The following is a 16969-nucleotide window of genomic DNA, read 5'->3' as shown; positions in this document are numbered from 1 at the left end:
TGAACCAGTGAACCTTTCACTCTTTTTACAGCCACCATGTTGATTTGCTGTTGTTAAACTTACTTACATTGGCTGAGAGCTGTAAATCCCCTGATGCAGTGATGAAGCTGCCGCCCACAGAGGCTTAACGGGCACACACGCGCACACACACACTCACACTGTCTCATTGGTATGGGCCATCTGCTCTCCTCCTCTGTCACGTAGAGCATGCCCTGTCCTTATCAACACAGGATCCCTTCATATAATCTCATTGGAGATTATGAACACTTTTGTAAGCAAGAGGGGGAATAAGTCTGCATCCGAAGACATGTTTGCTCCAGTTTTTACTTGTTTTTCATATCCATGTGTATCACTGACACTACAGGGATGGTTTTGCCATTATAAAAAATATTTTTGTCACTCCTAACCAACCAATATATATATCATATTCTTCAGGTTGGGGCAAGTTTTAAAAAAAAAACGTATTAGTGTTTTAAATGTTATATAATACAGTAAAATAGTAATATTATTACAATTTAAAACTTCTATTTGAATATATTTTCTATACATGTACATGTTCCTTCAGAAATCATTCTAATGTGCTGATTCGATGATCAAAAAACATTTCTTATGATTATCAGTGTTAAAAACAGTTGTGCTGCTTAATATTTGTGTGGAAACCGTGATACATATTTTACAGGATTCATTGATGAATAGAAAGTTCAAAGGGAACAGCATTTATTTTAAACAAATCTATTTTTTTTAATAATGTACTAAATTTATTACAGTATGTGTTGGACAAAATCTTTTACATTTTTACTGTTTCATAAACTATTTTGTTTATTAGGCCAATTTATTCAATTTTGCTGATAGTATGACAATATTGTTGTCAAATTGTGTATTAATTGTTTCTTCCTAAATGTTTTACATCATCTTTCTCACACAATACAAAAATAAACCAAAATTTTGACAGCGAATTGCACCAGCGGGGCCCCTGACGTCACACCAAATCCCCCTCCAGTCACGTGGTGCGGAGATGAGCTGGATTAATGCAGCGGTAGGGAACAAACGGGACGGTAACGGGAAACGGAAACAACTCAGGATTTAACGGCGACCGAATGCTGCGACGGTGAGCTGCAGCTCTCAAAATCCATCGAATTATATAAAAACAAAAATATACTATAAGCTAAAAAAGACACACATGTACTAGTCGTGCTGTTTTTGGACGGAAAGATGATTTCGCCGTGGGACAGATGGTACACGACCAGCTGCTGCCTGTGTTGTCATGTACGGACGGGCACCATTATCCTGGGCATCTGGTATATGGTGAGTTATTTTAAATAACAGTTTTTTTTATATATATACATATAGGCTATATATAACCAGCATAAACTATTTTTGAATATTATTAGTAACGTTAAATTACAACTATTTGCAGAATTCTAATTAAATGCCTTTTCTAAAACGATTAAAAATGGTCGTTGTCTAAAAATATTGAGTGTTATTTATCTAGACAGCATTTTTGGCCATCCTAAATGCTTGATGTTCAAAATCCTGCACGCACATATATGATTCCACATAATGTTATTGTGCTAAAGCCATAGAGCAGCACTGCTGACAGAATATGAAAAACAAATAGAAACTGAAAGAGAAAATCTGAGAAGAATGAAATAATTTAACCACTAAATGATTGTTAACAACGTGTAATTACTCCCATGATGTCGTGCTTCCTCATAGTTGAGGCTTGTTTTAGAAACCAGAGCTCATTTACATAGTATAAATAGAAAAACAATCCTTGATCTTATGCTTGAAACTGTTACTAAAGAAAGTTGTGTCTTATTGAACTTTGTTCTAGACCTAAATATAGGAGATACTAGTAGACTAATAAACAGCAGTGGAATATTCTGGTCACCTCCAGTTTCTTCTGCATTGCAAGGAACAACAGAATTCATTAACCTAAAAACTACAGTGACTTTTATTGACACAGACAGGAAAATACCTCCACAGACAAAACATTATCAGAGACAATGAGTGAGGATAAAGGAAATGTGTGTCACAGATTAATTTCATTTTCTATATAATAGTCTTTTATGTAGAGCTAATAGCATAATATGGTTGATGGGTCTTTTGTTTAGACAGCAAAGTCAAACAGCACTATATATATATATATATATATATATATATATATATATATATTAAAATATCCAAATGCCTAATAATAAACTGAACAATAAACTCTTAGAATACTTGTATTAATCCAAGCAATTTACATCTTAAAACAAAAAATCCTGTTTCCAGTTGATCCTGTTTGCATTCGCCTAAAAAAAATAAATGATCTAAACATCTATATTGTAAAAAAAAAAAAAAATCTCTGTCCTTTTCAGCTCATCAATGCAGTGGTTTTGTTAATCCTGTTGTCGGCTCTCAATGACCCAGTCCAGTACCACTACCACCTCACCAGCTCCGAACTCGGCACGGACTTGGACGTCATGGACGATGCAAGTACGTTTGAGTCATTTAATCTCCCACAGTTATTAAATTCCAGTATGAACAAATAGATCAGCATCAACTTTTTAAGTTCAGCAAGAACTCAAAGACTGCTATCGTATTTCCTGGTGGTATCAGCACTGCTGTCTGTGTGGCTATAGATTCTGGCTCTGGTGACTTTGATTAAAACTGACTCTCATCAGCAGGATTCAAACTATGATTCCTTGTAATTGGTTTGGGCTGCTTTGCATCTGGCCTCTGTTATATGAAGCCTGTTTTGTAATAGGCGCTGAAGTAGACAGAGTGTACGGTTGAGTGTACTTTAACATATGGAGGGGATTATATGGAGGGAGCTATTTCAAAGACCAGCACCAGTGCTCTCGATATACTTACAGTACTAAGAGCATGAGCAGCTCAAATTAATTTGATAGTTACAGCGTCTAATTCAGAAGTGTCAGAGATTAGAGAAACTCTGTAATATTAGCCGTTGAGTGAACTGAATAATTAAAGAAGTCATATTATGCCCTTTTACAAAGTCTTGATTTTGTTTTTGGGGTCTACAAGAATAGGTTTTCATGCTTGAATGTTCAAAAAACAGCTTATTTTTCACATATTTCCCATTGTTGCAGCACCTCTCTTCCCAGTCTGTCAGTAACGCTTAGTCTCATGTAGCCAGGACCGCCCAAGAGGACGTTTGACAGATATGTAAAGCAACAAATCACAGTTTGTTTTGTTCCGAGTCATGTTTAGGTGTGTGAAAATGTAAAGTCGATGTCCCTAGTACAATAACAGACTGACGTGCATCTACTAAATTATTCATTCAATAACATTGTGCAAGTTTACTGCAACAATGGTGCCACAAGCTTTGAACACTTTTGAAAATCCAGCATTTAGTTGAACCTGATAAACGTATATTGTCACAGTTGTAAACACAATGGCTTTCTTCTTCCATGAGGGGGTTTGGCATCACAATGGCTTTGTATCCAGGCTGACCATTTAAGAACGCGGAAATCCTGTACATATTTCAACATGTTTCAAATTCAACCAATCAGATGACAACTTTGAAACTTCCAAAGTGTTTCACATTTTGTGTGCCTTATACATCAGACATTCAACCAACGGTCCATGACCATGACATCTGTGGCTGAGACTAAGTAACACTTTGTTTAGTTCCTGTCTCTATGAAGCCCCTCCTTCCGAAAAGTGCAATGTGCTCTGATTGGTCGGCTGGACCAGTGTGTTGTGATTGGTCAACCGCTTCGAGTGTGTTTCGGAAATGTCATGCCTCTTACCATTACCAAGAGTTTCAACACACTACTTATGCAACTCAACCAGACCTCGCCCCTCACCCCCTCCCTGTTGCCAGTGTGTTCAAACAGTCTCCCTTCTAAAAACTAGAGAAGTTAGTTTACTTGTTTTCCTCCACTATGTGCTTACTAGGCTGTATTATTATCTGTAAAACTTGTATTTCTCAATAATATGAGATATGCTTGTGTTTTGGAGAGAATGAGAGTCTGGTGGTTGTTTTGGAAACACAGCACTATAGATAGTAGGTCAGGTAACTAGTTCATCAGTGTCTGTAATGTCTTAGGAGCACTAGACTGAACTACTAAAATTTTAACTCCGGCAGGCAATGTTACTAGCTCATATATCAGTCTCCAGCCTTTTCTGATGAATTAGTAAGTTTGTTTATAAATGAATCATTCAGAATGTCAGCATGACATTTATTTATTTATAATTAAAAAGTTTTTTTTTTTTTTTTTTTTTTTACATATATTTCAATGTGTTAATAACAAAATTCATTACAATTTACATAGATATATTTTAGGGATGCACCGATATGAAAATTTTGGCCGATATCAATAACTGATAATTCTTTATATTTGAAAGCCAATAAACGATATATTGGCAGATAAATCTAAATTTTTGAGAGCCTGATTACAAAAACAAAAGTCTCACCATTAAAAGCCATGTCCCAAGCACACAATTATAATGTTCTCATTATAATTTTATGTAGCCTATATGACAGTCTTGTGCTGTATGTTGTATTTAACTATTTTTTTCTTTTTGAAGTGATTTCAATCATATTTCAAGCAATTCAAAACCATCATGGCAAACAGTGCACATCTGAAGTGTCTCAGCTGAAGGAAAAAATCCATTATTTATCGGCTTTAATATATCGGCCGATACCGATATGGTGGCCGATATATCTATCCATAATATATTTCAATGTATTTTCATAAAAATTTCAATGCATAATAACATTTTTTACAATTAGATCTATTTCAGTGCGATTTAATTGAAATTTCAATGCGTAATAACAAAATTCACTATAATTTACATAGATGTAATTTCTGGTTTGTTAATAGCTCTGGGAATTGACAAAAATTGTCTGATTTTGTTGAATTCTGATTAACAAAGTCTCAATTTGTTTCAATACAATTTACATTTTATTTGATTCTGATTCGCAAAGTCTTCTTCATTCAGTTCAGTCTAGATTTACCTGACTAAATCTACATTTGAGTTAATGCCGATTTAAGTCTTTTTTTATTAGATATATATCAGTTTGAGTTCATTTTTGATTAGATAAATAAGAATTTCTCTATGAACTGATACTTTGAACTGTACAAGGAGGTAATCTCTAACTTTGCATTACTATAATATTTCGGTTTAATTAACATTAGCACAACGAAACAGTTAAATTCAGTAACATTTTCTTTAACTTTTGTTCAAAACATAATTTGGTTAACCAAGTGTTTTTTAGTGAGCTCAGCAGAAACTTGACAATAGGGTGAAATTTGCTGAACAGCAAAATAATGTTTAGCGAAATTCTTCTCGTATAAAAAGATCAATCTTGGGATTTTAGGAATTGGTATTGGATTATTGAATTTCAGAGTACAGTTAATTGAAAAACCTTTCTTCCTATATCTTTACCCAATCCTAAATGGTACATGTTGGCTGTTAAACTCAATATTCCTTGTGCAGATCTGATGTTGTGTGTCTTTCCTCCACAGACATGTGTATCGCTGCTGCAATCTCATTGCTGATGATTTTGATTTGTGGAATGGCAACCTATGGTGCATATAAGGTTTGACAATTTACTTATTAAAGTTCTCCCATCATTTACTCACCATTATGTTGTTCCAAACCCATAAGACTTTCTTTCTTGCATTGAACACATACATTAGGGTGAGTAAATGAGATTTAAGGATCATTTGAAGCTCATTAAATAAAACTCAATCTATTTGTCATTACTCTGCTAAATTAATATTCATCGGTTTGTGCAGGGTATTAAAATGATTTCTTTCTTTTCTTTCAGCAACATGCTGCATGGATCATTCCTTTCTTCTGCTACCAGATCTTTGACTTTGCTCTTAACACACTGGTAGCAATAAGTGTTGTTGTTTACCCCAACACTATACAGGACTATCTTCAGCAGTTGGTAAGGATCTCATGACTTTGAATTTTTGATATTGAAAAGTATCATTCTGTTATTGACTCAATGTGTCTTTATGTTTTAACAGCCTGGGACCTTTCCATACAAAGAAGACTTGATGTCCACGAACAACGTGTGCCTAGTATTAGCAGTGCTTCTCTTTGTCGGATGCATCTTAGCCTTTAAGGTAATGCGAAACAACTGTACTTTCCCTTTGTTGTGATCTGCCGGTTCATTTTTGGTTCACTATAGCTGGATGTGATGCACAGTAGCCTGTAAGATGACTAGTGAACCTGACTGCTTCAGACAAACACTGTGTTGTCCTTCTAGAAGCCTGACTTTTCCAGTAGACTTCAGATGTGATACAAATCGCTTTATGACAGCCTGCACGCATTAGAAAGAGGCAGATTACTCTGCTGGGATAAACACAGTGTGCTAAAATTAACCTCTTAGCTTGCCTCCCATGCTGTTGTATGCATGACAGTCTTAATAGGTTGTTTATTGCATTGTGATCTGCCTAAATCAATCTGAATTCCTCTGAGAATTAATATTATCGTTTAATTTAGTAGTAAATGTGTGTGTGTGTGTGAGGGGGGAAAAAGAAAGAAAGGCGACTAGTTTTAGCACATTAAATCATGATGTTTATGTTATTTGTCTTATATGTTCTTGTTAGATTTTTTTTTTTACTATCTGGAAATTAAAGAATGTAGACGAGGCACTGTATCCGTGGCTCATTATTTTTATTGCTAAGCCATATGCATAATGATTTATGATGGTGTTTTATTTAGCATCAACGGCTGTTCTTTCTCTTTAGGCTTACCTTATTGCCTGTGTCTGGAACTGCTACAGATACGTCAGTGGAAGAAGCACTACAGAGGTTTTGGTTTATGTCACCACAAATGACACTACAGTAAGTCAAGAGTTTATTTGAACGTACACTGTTTCTTTACATTCACATTTGCAGATATGAACACACATAAACTACTGTTCAAAAGTTTGGGGTTGGTAACTCTTTTATTCAGCAAAGATGCATTACATTGATCAAAAGTGGCAGTAAATACTTTTACAGTGTTACAAAAGATTTCTATTTCAAATAAATGCTGTTCTTTTGAACTATCAAGAGTCCTGAGAAAAAAATGTTTCATGGTTTCCACAAAAATATTAAGCAACACAACTGTATTCGACATTAGTAATAATAAAAGACTGGGGTAATGGCTCCAGGAATAAGTTACATTTTAAAATGTATTCAGATAGAAAGTTATTTTATTTTATTTTAAAAGCTATTTTAAATTGTAATAATATTTCACAGTATTACTGATTTTACTGTGTTTTTAATCAGATGAATGCAGCATAAGAGATTTTTCAGAAATACTCAAAAATCTTATGGCCCAAAACTTTTGAATGGTAGCGTAATTAGGGATGGGAATCCTAAGGAGTTTGACGATTCATTTTCAGATTCTAAGGAGCCCCGCACATGACATGCAGAAAAAAAAGTAAATCATGTGCACGCTTTACTAAGTCATTCCCTCGATTTGCTAAATCGTGCGCACGATTTATAAATCGAGGGAACGAATTAGTAAGTTGTGCGCACAATTTAGTAAATTGAGGGAACGAATAAGTGAATTGTGTGCATGATTAATAAATCGAGGGAACGAATTAGTAAGTCGTGCGAATGATTTATAAATTGAGGGAACGAATAAGTGAATTGTGCGCACGATTTATAAATCGAGAGAACGAATTAGTAAGTTGTGCGCACAATTTAGTAAATTGAGGGAACGAATAAGTGAATCGTGTGCATGATTAATAAATCGAAGGAACGAATTAGTAAGACGTGTGAATGATTTATAAATCTAGGGAACGAATTAGTAAATTGAGGGAACGAATAAGTAAATTGTGCGCACGATTTATAAATCGAGGGAACGAATTAGTAAGTCGTGCACACAATTTAGTAAATTGAGGGAACGAATAAGTGAATTGCACATGATTAATAAATCGAGGGAACGAATTAGTAAGTCGTGCGCACGATTTAGTATAGTAAATTGAAGGAACGAATAAGTGAATTGTGCGCACGTTTTATAAATCAAGGGAACGAATTAGTAAGTCCTGCGCGCAATTTAGTAAATTGAGGGAACGAATAAGTGAATCATGCGCATGATTAATAAATCGAGGGAACGAATTAGTAAGTCGTGCGAATGACTTATAAATCTAGGGAACAAATAGTAAGTCGTGCGAACAATTTAGTAAATTGAGGGAACGAATAAGTGAATTGTGTGCACGATTTATAAATCGAGGGAACGAATTAGTAAGTTGTGCGAACGATTTAGTAAATTGAGGGAACGAATAAGTAAATTGTGTGCACGATTTATAAATCGAGGGAACGAATTAGTAAGTCGTGCGCACGATTTAGTAAATTGAGGGAACGAATAAGTTAATTGTGTGCACGATTTATAAATCGAGGGAATGAATTAGTAAGTCGTGTGCAAAATTTAGTAAATCGAGGGAACGATTAAGGGAATCATGCGTACAATTTATAAATCGAGGGAATGACTTAGTAAAGTGTGCGCATGATTTAGCCTACTATTTTTTTCATGCATGTCATGTGCGGGTCCGTAGATTCTGATTCCAAAATCAGAAAAAATTTAAAAATCCAATTCCTTACTAATTCCATTAATGATTCTTTTAGTACATTTGAGGCACCAAATAATTGATCCTAAATTTATTATTACCATATATAACTAAATGTGGTTTTATTTTCATAAATAAAATACTGAATAAAAACAGAATTATTTTGGTCACTTCTAAATTACATTAAATACATTAAAATTAAAAATTAAATTACAAAATAATTCTCTTGTGAATGTATATATTTAACATTTGTTTTGATTCAGACATCAAGGTTCAGATTTAAAAAAAAAAAAAAAAAAAAGAAGCTAAAACTGAAATAAGAATAAATTAAACCTAAATAGCAATTTAAAAAAAACAACAACTAACTAATAAAAGGACAAAATCACATCACAAAATTACTAAAATTAACATGAAAACTAAAAATAAAATCAAATTTAAAATATTAATAAAACTAAAATAACACTGCACACAAGTCATTTGTTCGCACATCAGGCTACACCAGTCATGCTGCATATTTGTCAGCAAAAAAATGTAAATGTCATTAACCATTAACAGAAATGAATAAAATCAACCAGTTCTCAGTTCCTAATCCAACACATAATTCAGTCATAAGGCGTGTCATGTAGTCTGCTATAGAGTTTAGCTTTGCACAGCTATAGGGGATGTTCTGATGTGCATCACAGCAGGATCATGAATGATGACGCTCTCCTCATGCCCTCCGTATTGTTGAGTCAGTGTTTATGGAGGGCATTAGAGAGGGCACTGTGCTGTGTGCTTGTACTGCCTCTAATCCAGTACAGTCTGCCAGAAGTAATCCCATCTTACTGCTTCTGTCTGTCTGTCCTGCTGCTCTGTTGACCCTCACAGCCCTCCAGTCACTGACAACTCGCATATACGTCGAAGAGTTACATTTAATGCATTTGACAGACGTTTTTATCTAAAGTGACTTTCAGTGCATTCAAGATATACGTTTTATCTGTATGTATGTAATCAAGTATTAAAAATTTTTTTATTTTTTGGGGTGGTTGATCAGACTAATTGGATTGCCCGGGTCATTCGGCTGAATTCCACAGATGACCTTCCAGCATAATGAGTGGTCAGATGCTTTAAAAAGAGACCGAAAGAATAGAAATAAAAGGCCATTGAGAAGCATAGGGCTTTTTCACTATTCAGCTGCAGGCTGTTACATAACTGTCCACACTTGTTTGGTTCATTTGATATCCGCTCGGTTGACGCATTCCAGCCATCCTGACAAGGTGAGAATGCAATCCCCTCAGGGCATTCATGACCATATTACTAATTAGCTCACCTTTTCATTTGGCTTTGGTTGGTCTTTCTATATAGGGAGGATGAATTTTTCTCTGCAGTGACAGATAGCATTTAAATTTAAGGTGAAGGGGGCCCTCTTATCCAGAGTGGCTTAAAAATGCTTGTTTTATGTGTGACACGGCTGTGGTTTACAAATGGCTAGCAATGTAACAAGAGACAGTAGAGAGAAAACAGGAAATTATGAAGAGATAAAATTGAAAGAGGTTTTGGGCATGACGCGAGCAGGATTCGAACCTGCATCTTCCACATGAGCACCATAGCTCATTGGCTATTTTCAGAATACATACTACCGTGCTACTCTTACTATTTCTTTAGTATATAGAATGTATACTACATGCAGTATGTACATTTTCTTTCAGAAATACCCAGATGTACGGAGCACCGAACATGACATGGAGGCAAAAAATAGATATTGTGGCCACAAATTAAGAGTTTGTCGACATGACTTATTAATTAATGGACACTTACTAACTGCTACAGCTTAAACTTATTGTTCTTTTTGTTTTCTTTCTTTGTGTCATGATTTGTCTAAAAATATAGGATAAAGGGGAAACATATTGTATAAGGAAAGCATTTACTAATATGTTACTGTGTTAATTTCAGGTACTACTTCCACCCTATGAAGAGGCAATTGGCATTCCACCGAAGGATCCCCCTCCCCAGTACGTTTCAGCTTGAGAATCGCACCACTCTCTTACTACGCTGCTCCCAAACCTTCTCCAAAGAAACAATCTTGTCACAATAGCCCATTCCGTTGCCCCGGTCTCCTGTTTGTCGCTGTGTGACGTAAGTCTCCTCTCTCCTCTCCTCTCTGGAGGCAGCAGTATGACTTTGAGACGCCCTTCCCTCGAAAAGGCTGCCCAGCTGTCCTGGCAACCAGTGTGTCAGCTCCAATCTGATTTGCACTTTTGGCGATTATGTGTGGCACTGGCCTTTTTAATACTGTGAACTACTCAGTAGTGTTGTCGTCTACTGATATACCTGAGATTTGAATGCAGCGTGCATGATAAACACGGGAGTTACGTAAGAGCACTTTTCAAATGGGAATTACCTAGAAATATACTGAATGTAAGAAGCCGGCATTTTCACTCTAATTTCATTGTACTGTACGAAATGAAAGAAATTTGAATTCTGGTTCAGAATATTAACTAAATTAGTTGTAAAAAAAAAAAAAAACAAACAAAAAAAACAAGCAAAGCTACATAATTTTATCTAACAAAGTGAAATCTTTCAAGTCTTCCTTTATACACAATGCAATCATTTGTTAATATTGTCTTTCAATAAATCTATTGCTAATCATTACTTTGATGTCACAAGGACGGTTGTTCCTGCTGCTTGTGCACAGTTTCAAAGTTGTATACACTTAATATACGTGATCACTCTGATTTAGATGAGAAGTCAAGAAGATTTGAAACATTTTAAAGATTCTGTTGACTGGGTTTCATGCGTCGTGGGGGATCTGACTTTTACAAAGGGATGTGGTGATGGAAAAAAGTATGAGATGGCAGGAAAAATTATATGCCAATGCTGTTGCATTCCCCAGAGAAACTTTGCGTTCGCTTGCAAAATGTTTGCGATCTTCTGAGAAACTTCATGTTCGCTTGCAAAATGTTTGCAAGCTCCAGAGAAACTTTGCGTTCACTTGCAAAATGTTTGCAAGCTCCAGAAAAACTTTGCTTTAGCTTGCAAAATGTTTGCGATCTTCCGAGAAACTGCGTTCGCTTGCAAAATGTTTGCGATCTTCCAAGAAACTTTGTGTGCGCTTGCAAAATGTTTGCGATCTTCCGAGAAACTTTGTGTGCGCTTGCAAAATGTTTGCGATCTTCCGAGAAACTTTGTTCGCTTGCAAAATGTTTGCGATCTCCAGAGAAACTTTGCGTTTGCTTGCAAAATGTATGCGATCTTCCGAGAAACTTTATGTTTGCTTGCAAAATGTTTGCAATCTCCCAAGAAACTTTGCAAAATGTTTGCAAGCAAACGTTTTGCAAGATAATGCAAAGGTTTGCGAACTAATGCAGAGTTTCTCAGGGGAATGCAAAACTTCTGCAAGAGAATGCAAAAGCATCGAATTATATTTTTTCCATCACCATGTCCCTTTAGGGGCTCCGTACACTTCAGATTAAAGGACTTGTCACTCGTTTTATTAAAAAAAAAAAAGTAAAGAAAAAAAAAATCTGGGTTAAGGTGTGGTCACATTTACTTTTTCAGTAGGCTTCCACACAATTGTGATGGTAAAAGATTTTCCTACACAGATTTCGCAACAAGTTTAAATGGGTAATGCAAATGTGCTGCATTGATGAACAGAAGGCTACTTGGTTTGAAAGTGATTCTGTGTGAGTTGTTTTATGCATCGCTACACTATTGACAAGAGAGAATGGAACTTTTGCCTATGAAATTTTGCTGAAATTTCAGTAATGTGACCACATCTTTACAGTGAGGCATTTAGAATAGAAGTGAATTGGGCCATCCGTAAACGTTAAAATACTGTTTTAATTGTACACAGAAACAGTGTGTGTTAATGATTTTAGTGTGAAAATCACTTAACCTTTCTATGTGAAGTTATATCTAATTTTACAACTTCATCTCCATGACATGTATTGTCTAAAATGCTAAATTGAACGATTTAAACATTTTTACCACTCAATATACAAGTTTTAACAGAATTCATGTAAGTCCTTTCATAAAATTAGAAGCTTCACATTTCTACTTTTAAATCCTACAAAAATTGGCCCCATTCACTTCTATTGTAAGTACCTTGATTTTTGCTTTTCAACAAGGGACATTTTGTGGTAATCAACTATGTGCAACAAATGCTGTCGATTGATCTAAACGTTCATTGAACCAGGACAGTGCTCAAATGAATAAATGAGAATTATGTGTAAGGAGATAATTTTTGTAGTTTGTTGAAGTTACATGCTCCTGTTCAGCAGTAGTATAACTTTTCTGTCATTATCACTAGGTTACAATCTGTGGCTGCAGACTGCAATGTTTTTGCACATATGAATATTATTCATTCATGTTATTGTCTGTGATGAACGGTGTGTTAATCAGTAATTTGTGACAAATGAAAAGTAAAGGACATGACTGCCGACAATAGCATCTAGCTCAGTTCAAATGACATGGCATCTCCCCCAGTCATCTAGCTTAAAGTAGCTTCTGTTATTGGGAACATTTTTATATACAGTGGCTATGCAAGGGTATTTTGTAATATGTATCCATAGCTGACAATGTCTATGTACTTAAATTTATTCATCATGGTAACATTAGGTATAGAAGCATTAATGAACATATTAGAGATTGATAGATGTAGACATTTCCTTTCATTGTTCTGAGCGTAGACTTTCATCTTCAATTCAGCTTCAAATAAGCAATGTTTTTCGTGAAACACAACTTTCAGAATATTCTGTGTATTTGGAATATTGCTTTTGGTATCAAATGTGACCTGTAAATTTTATTATTCTCACAATATTTCTCATGAAAATGAAATGATTATTAATGGATATCACAGAAATGAACTCTCAGAAACCCAGAACAATGTTTGTCAGTAGGTAGAATGACTGTGAGTGTTTGTCTTTCTTGTTACACATCATGTATTGGGTTGATACTTGCTTATGTCTTATTTCTAAACAATAAAATATTACAGTAATGCTTCATTATGGCTATGTATCTCTTTATTATGCAGATGAATAAATAAAGATAAATGATGAATAAATAATAGGATTAATAATACTTTTATTATATATTAGGTTAAATTTTATATATATATATACACACACACACACACACACACACACATACACATAAGTAAATTGTAATTAAATAAAGATGCAGTGTGTAAAATTTGGGAGGATCTATTGATAGAAAGCAATATAATATACATAACTATGTTTTCAGTGGTGCATAAAGACCTTACATTATGAACCAAATATTTTTATTACCTTAGAATGAGCCGTTTCTATCTCATACACCGCGGGTCCCCCCTCCATGTCAAGTCGCCATTTTGCGCCAGCATGATTCTACAGCAGCCCTAAATGGACAAACACTCCACAGAGCGTTTAGTCACTATGTTGTTGCCAAGCTATCGATTAAATTTCATATTTGAAATCACCAATGAAATCTGACAACAACCGTCTCATAAATTTTGTTTCTAAATGCTGGAATCATGACAAAAAAAAAAAATTATTTTTCAGGCTGGATCAAGCTAATGCGCATGCGCAGTCCTAAATGTGCGTCTCTTGTGTCTCATTCAAAACAATAGGAGTGACGCGTCTTGTGTTATTCTATAGTCTCTGGTAGTAGTAGCAAAGACTAATACAAGACGGGTCACTCGTATTGTTTTGAATGGGAGAAAGTGCAACGCGCAATATGGCAGAATAAGTCCCGCCTTCTAAATAAGAGCCAATCGCCGATTGGTAAAGTCATCGCGTCACTGCAGCGGCCGTTAGAAACTCCGGTTCCTATAGAAACAGTCAGACACGCGCCTCCGAAATGAGACACAAGAGGACTGTGCATGCGCATTAGCTTGATCCAGCCAGAAAAATACACTTTTTTGTAATGATTAGAGCATTTAGAAACAAAATTTATGAAACAGTTGTTGTCAGATTTCATTGGTGATTTTAAATATTAAATTTAATCGAAAGCTTGGCAAACAGCTTTGGAGAATTTGATGTTTCCCCATTCAAAGAGATAGGAGCTGCACTTGCATGCCCTAGAGGCGTTTCAAAGATGGCCGCCGAGTGAAATGACTTGTCTTAAAGGGACTTTGGTAGTAGTCGTCTGGTTTATTAGAAGCAGAGACCGTTTTTGTTAGAAGAAGAAACCTCACTGTTTCACACAGTCTATTCTCTGCTGTCTCAGATAACGACATCTTTGTTTTGTGTCGGCCAGAAGGCCACAGTAGCCTCTCCGAAAGCGAGGGGTGTGCGCCGTTAGTTGCAGTTCGCAACCTCACCGCTAGATGCCGCTAAAATGTACACATTGCACCTTTAAGTAAATTGTTTAAAAAACATTTATTAAGTATACAATAACAGTTATTTATTAAGTATATTATTTTATCATTGTTATAAATTATTACTTACCAATATTTCAGTATTTGTTGGTGTGATAATGACTGAAATCTGAAAGTGTACCTTTGTTTGACCAGAGGAGATATTCACCTTTCATTTCTGCATGAGCAGAACTATGTCACGGTTTTAACAATTAATTTGGCTATAAGAATTTACAATATTTACACTTCATCCACTGACCTATTTTTTTCTGGATTACATGGATGCTGTCCAGAGTTCTTCAGTATATATAAAACTAAAAACACAGCCCGAGGTCTTTTCTGAAGCACTGTCGAGATCACTCCAGTTCCCCATTTATCCTTTTTTTAATTTTTGCAAGCTCACCGAACATGCTCAGTTGAGGGTGATTATATTTATCTGTGAGGGTATTTAAGAATTAGACTTCAAACTGACTGCACGTGACTGAGGAAACTAGGGCAATCACTTCACTGAAGAGAGCCTTTGATGTTTTCTCTGCTCAAGCGCTTTAGGCCTGTCAGATTTTTATTTCGGTCTGAAAATCCTTAGGAAAAAAAGTATGTCGTTGCGGCAGCACGTTTCTAATGCATCAGTCTCACAATATTGCCATCATGTAGAATATCAAGGGCATTGGGGAATATGTAAACATGTCATTGGAAATAACTTAATTAACATAATAGACAAAAATTAAAATAAAATGATCCCATACTAGTCTTATTTTACATGTTTGTGCTGTTTCAGTTCTGTGCACAAATTATCCTGAAAATCCATGAATGTCGATTACAAAAACTGTCTTTACTTTATTGCTGACATGTTGGAAAATCACGCCCAATCCAAAGTCCATGATAGCCACTATTGCAATGACTGCACTGTTTCTTATTAGCATATTATTTGGGATTTTATTCCAGTTAACTGTGAAATGAAGCAAATCAAATATTTTGTCTTTAAAACTTTAAAGGGCAAATGCCAGCTTCTTCTAATTTCATCTAATTTTCAAATTTCTTTGGTAGCGATTTAAAATGCCATAATACAACTTGTGTTTCAGTTAAATTAACTATGGACATCATGCCTTTCAAAAATATTTTAAGACTACAGAAATTTTTTAAACTAAAAGCAAAGATTTGAATTCTGCCCACAAAAGTGTTGTAAAGCACCCCAAGTTCTGATAAACTGATTGAACTGTTTAACTAAGGATAAAAACCTTTAGATATTGCGCCCTCTAATGGTAAAATCTTAACCCATTTTGAAGGCGTGAGCCTGTAGCTTTTTGTTAGTTTTTCCTCAATCGCTTTGGCTCAATTCTCGAAGGAGAATTTTTTTTAATCAAAACAGTAAGTTCAGATCTCTGAACAATCAGTGTATTGTTCACATCAGATTTGAATTTCTAACTGATTCAATTTAAAGTAAATTGCATGTGTTTTGACGTGTGCAAAAGAGTAAGTACAATTGACTACGATTTGCACAATAAATAAATACACATGGCTTTTTGATTCTCAGTGAAATTGTCAAACTCTTCACAACGTCTAAACATTCTTTCCCGGTTTCACACACAAGGCTTAAACTAGTCCCAGACTTAAATGCATGTTTGAGCTGTTTTAACTGAAAGTAACTTTTACTGACATATCTTAAAATGTCAGTGCCATTGTTTTGTCTCAAGATGCACTCCAGTAATGTTTTTTTTTCTAATGTTACGTTTATAAAAATTACTTAAATATCCTAACTGAACTAAGGCCTAATCCAGGCTTAGGCTAAGCCCTGTCTGTGAAACCGGCCTCTATCGTGGAAGACTTCACATGCAAAATGATCCACTCATTTATCAAAATCTCTGATATACATGTAAATTCCATAAATATCTGAAATGTCTGCTGAACTGGCAAATGACCTGCCATTGTAATGAAATAGGACAATCTTACCAATCAAGTTTGTAATCTGAATTTTGCCCAGCACAATCACTACCATTTTTGAACATGGAAGAACATCACAACCCTAAACTTCAACAGCTATAGCAGTACATTTGTATTTATATAATACATTTATTTTTGTAGAAATGTCACAAATTCAGTTGCTTGTCGTGGAAGAGCATTAGGAC

At 35.2% G+C, this 16969-nt stretch overlaps 1 protein-coding gene across 1 annotated transcript; it reads left to right on the top strand.

Moving 5' to 3' along the window:
- Positions 1–961: 961 nt before the first annotated feature.
- Positions 962–13509, top strand: laptm4b (lysosomal protein transmembrane 4 beta). The gene is made up of 8 exons (XM_051873317.1): positions 962–1108; positions 1213–1305; positions 2364–2481; positions 5481–5554; positions 5786–5908; positions 5991–6089; positions 6717–6812; positions 10460–13509. The coding sequence occupies exons 2-8, from the start codon at positions 1213–1215 to the stop codon at positions 10532–10534; spliced, it is 678 nt and encodes a 225-aa protein (XP_051729277.1). The 5' UTR covers positions 962–1108; the 3' UTR covers positions 10535–13509.
- The last annotated feature ends 3460 nt before the right edge of the window (positions 13510–16969 follow it).

Source organism: Ctenopharyngodon idella, chromosome 19 (assembly GCF_019924925.1).
Source record: "Ctenopharyngodon idella isolate HZGC_01 chromosome 19, HZGC01, whole genome shotgun sequence".
Lineage (NCBI taxonomy): Eukaryota > Metazoa > Chordata > Actinopteri > Cypriniformes > Xenocyprididae > Ctenopharyngodon > Ctenopharyngodon idella.
The sequence above is the reverse complement of the archived record's forward strand: the minus strand, read 5'-3'. Positions and strand labels throughout refer to the sequence as shown.

What these genes read in the sequence shown, in the direction of transcription:
- laptm4b (XM_051873317.1), top strand. Translation starts at nt 1,213, where the DNA reads ATGATTTCGCCGTGGGACAGATGGTACACGACCAGCTGCTGCCTGTGT. An exon ending in AGGACTATCTTCAGCAGTTG is followed by an intron (nt 5,909 to 5,990) that starts GTAAGGATCTCA and finishes ATGTTTTAACAG; the next exon opens with CCTGGGACCTTTCCATACAA. An exon ending in TCACCACAAATGACACTACA is followed by an intron (nt 6,813 to 10,459) that starts GTAAGTCAAGAG and finishes TGTTAATTTCAG; the next exon opens with GTACTACTTCCACCCTATGA.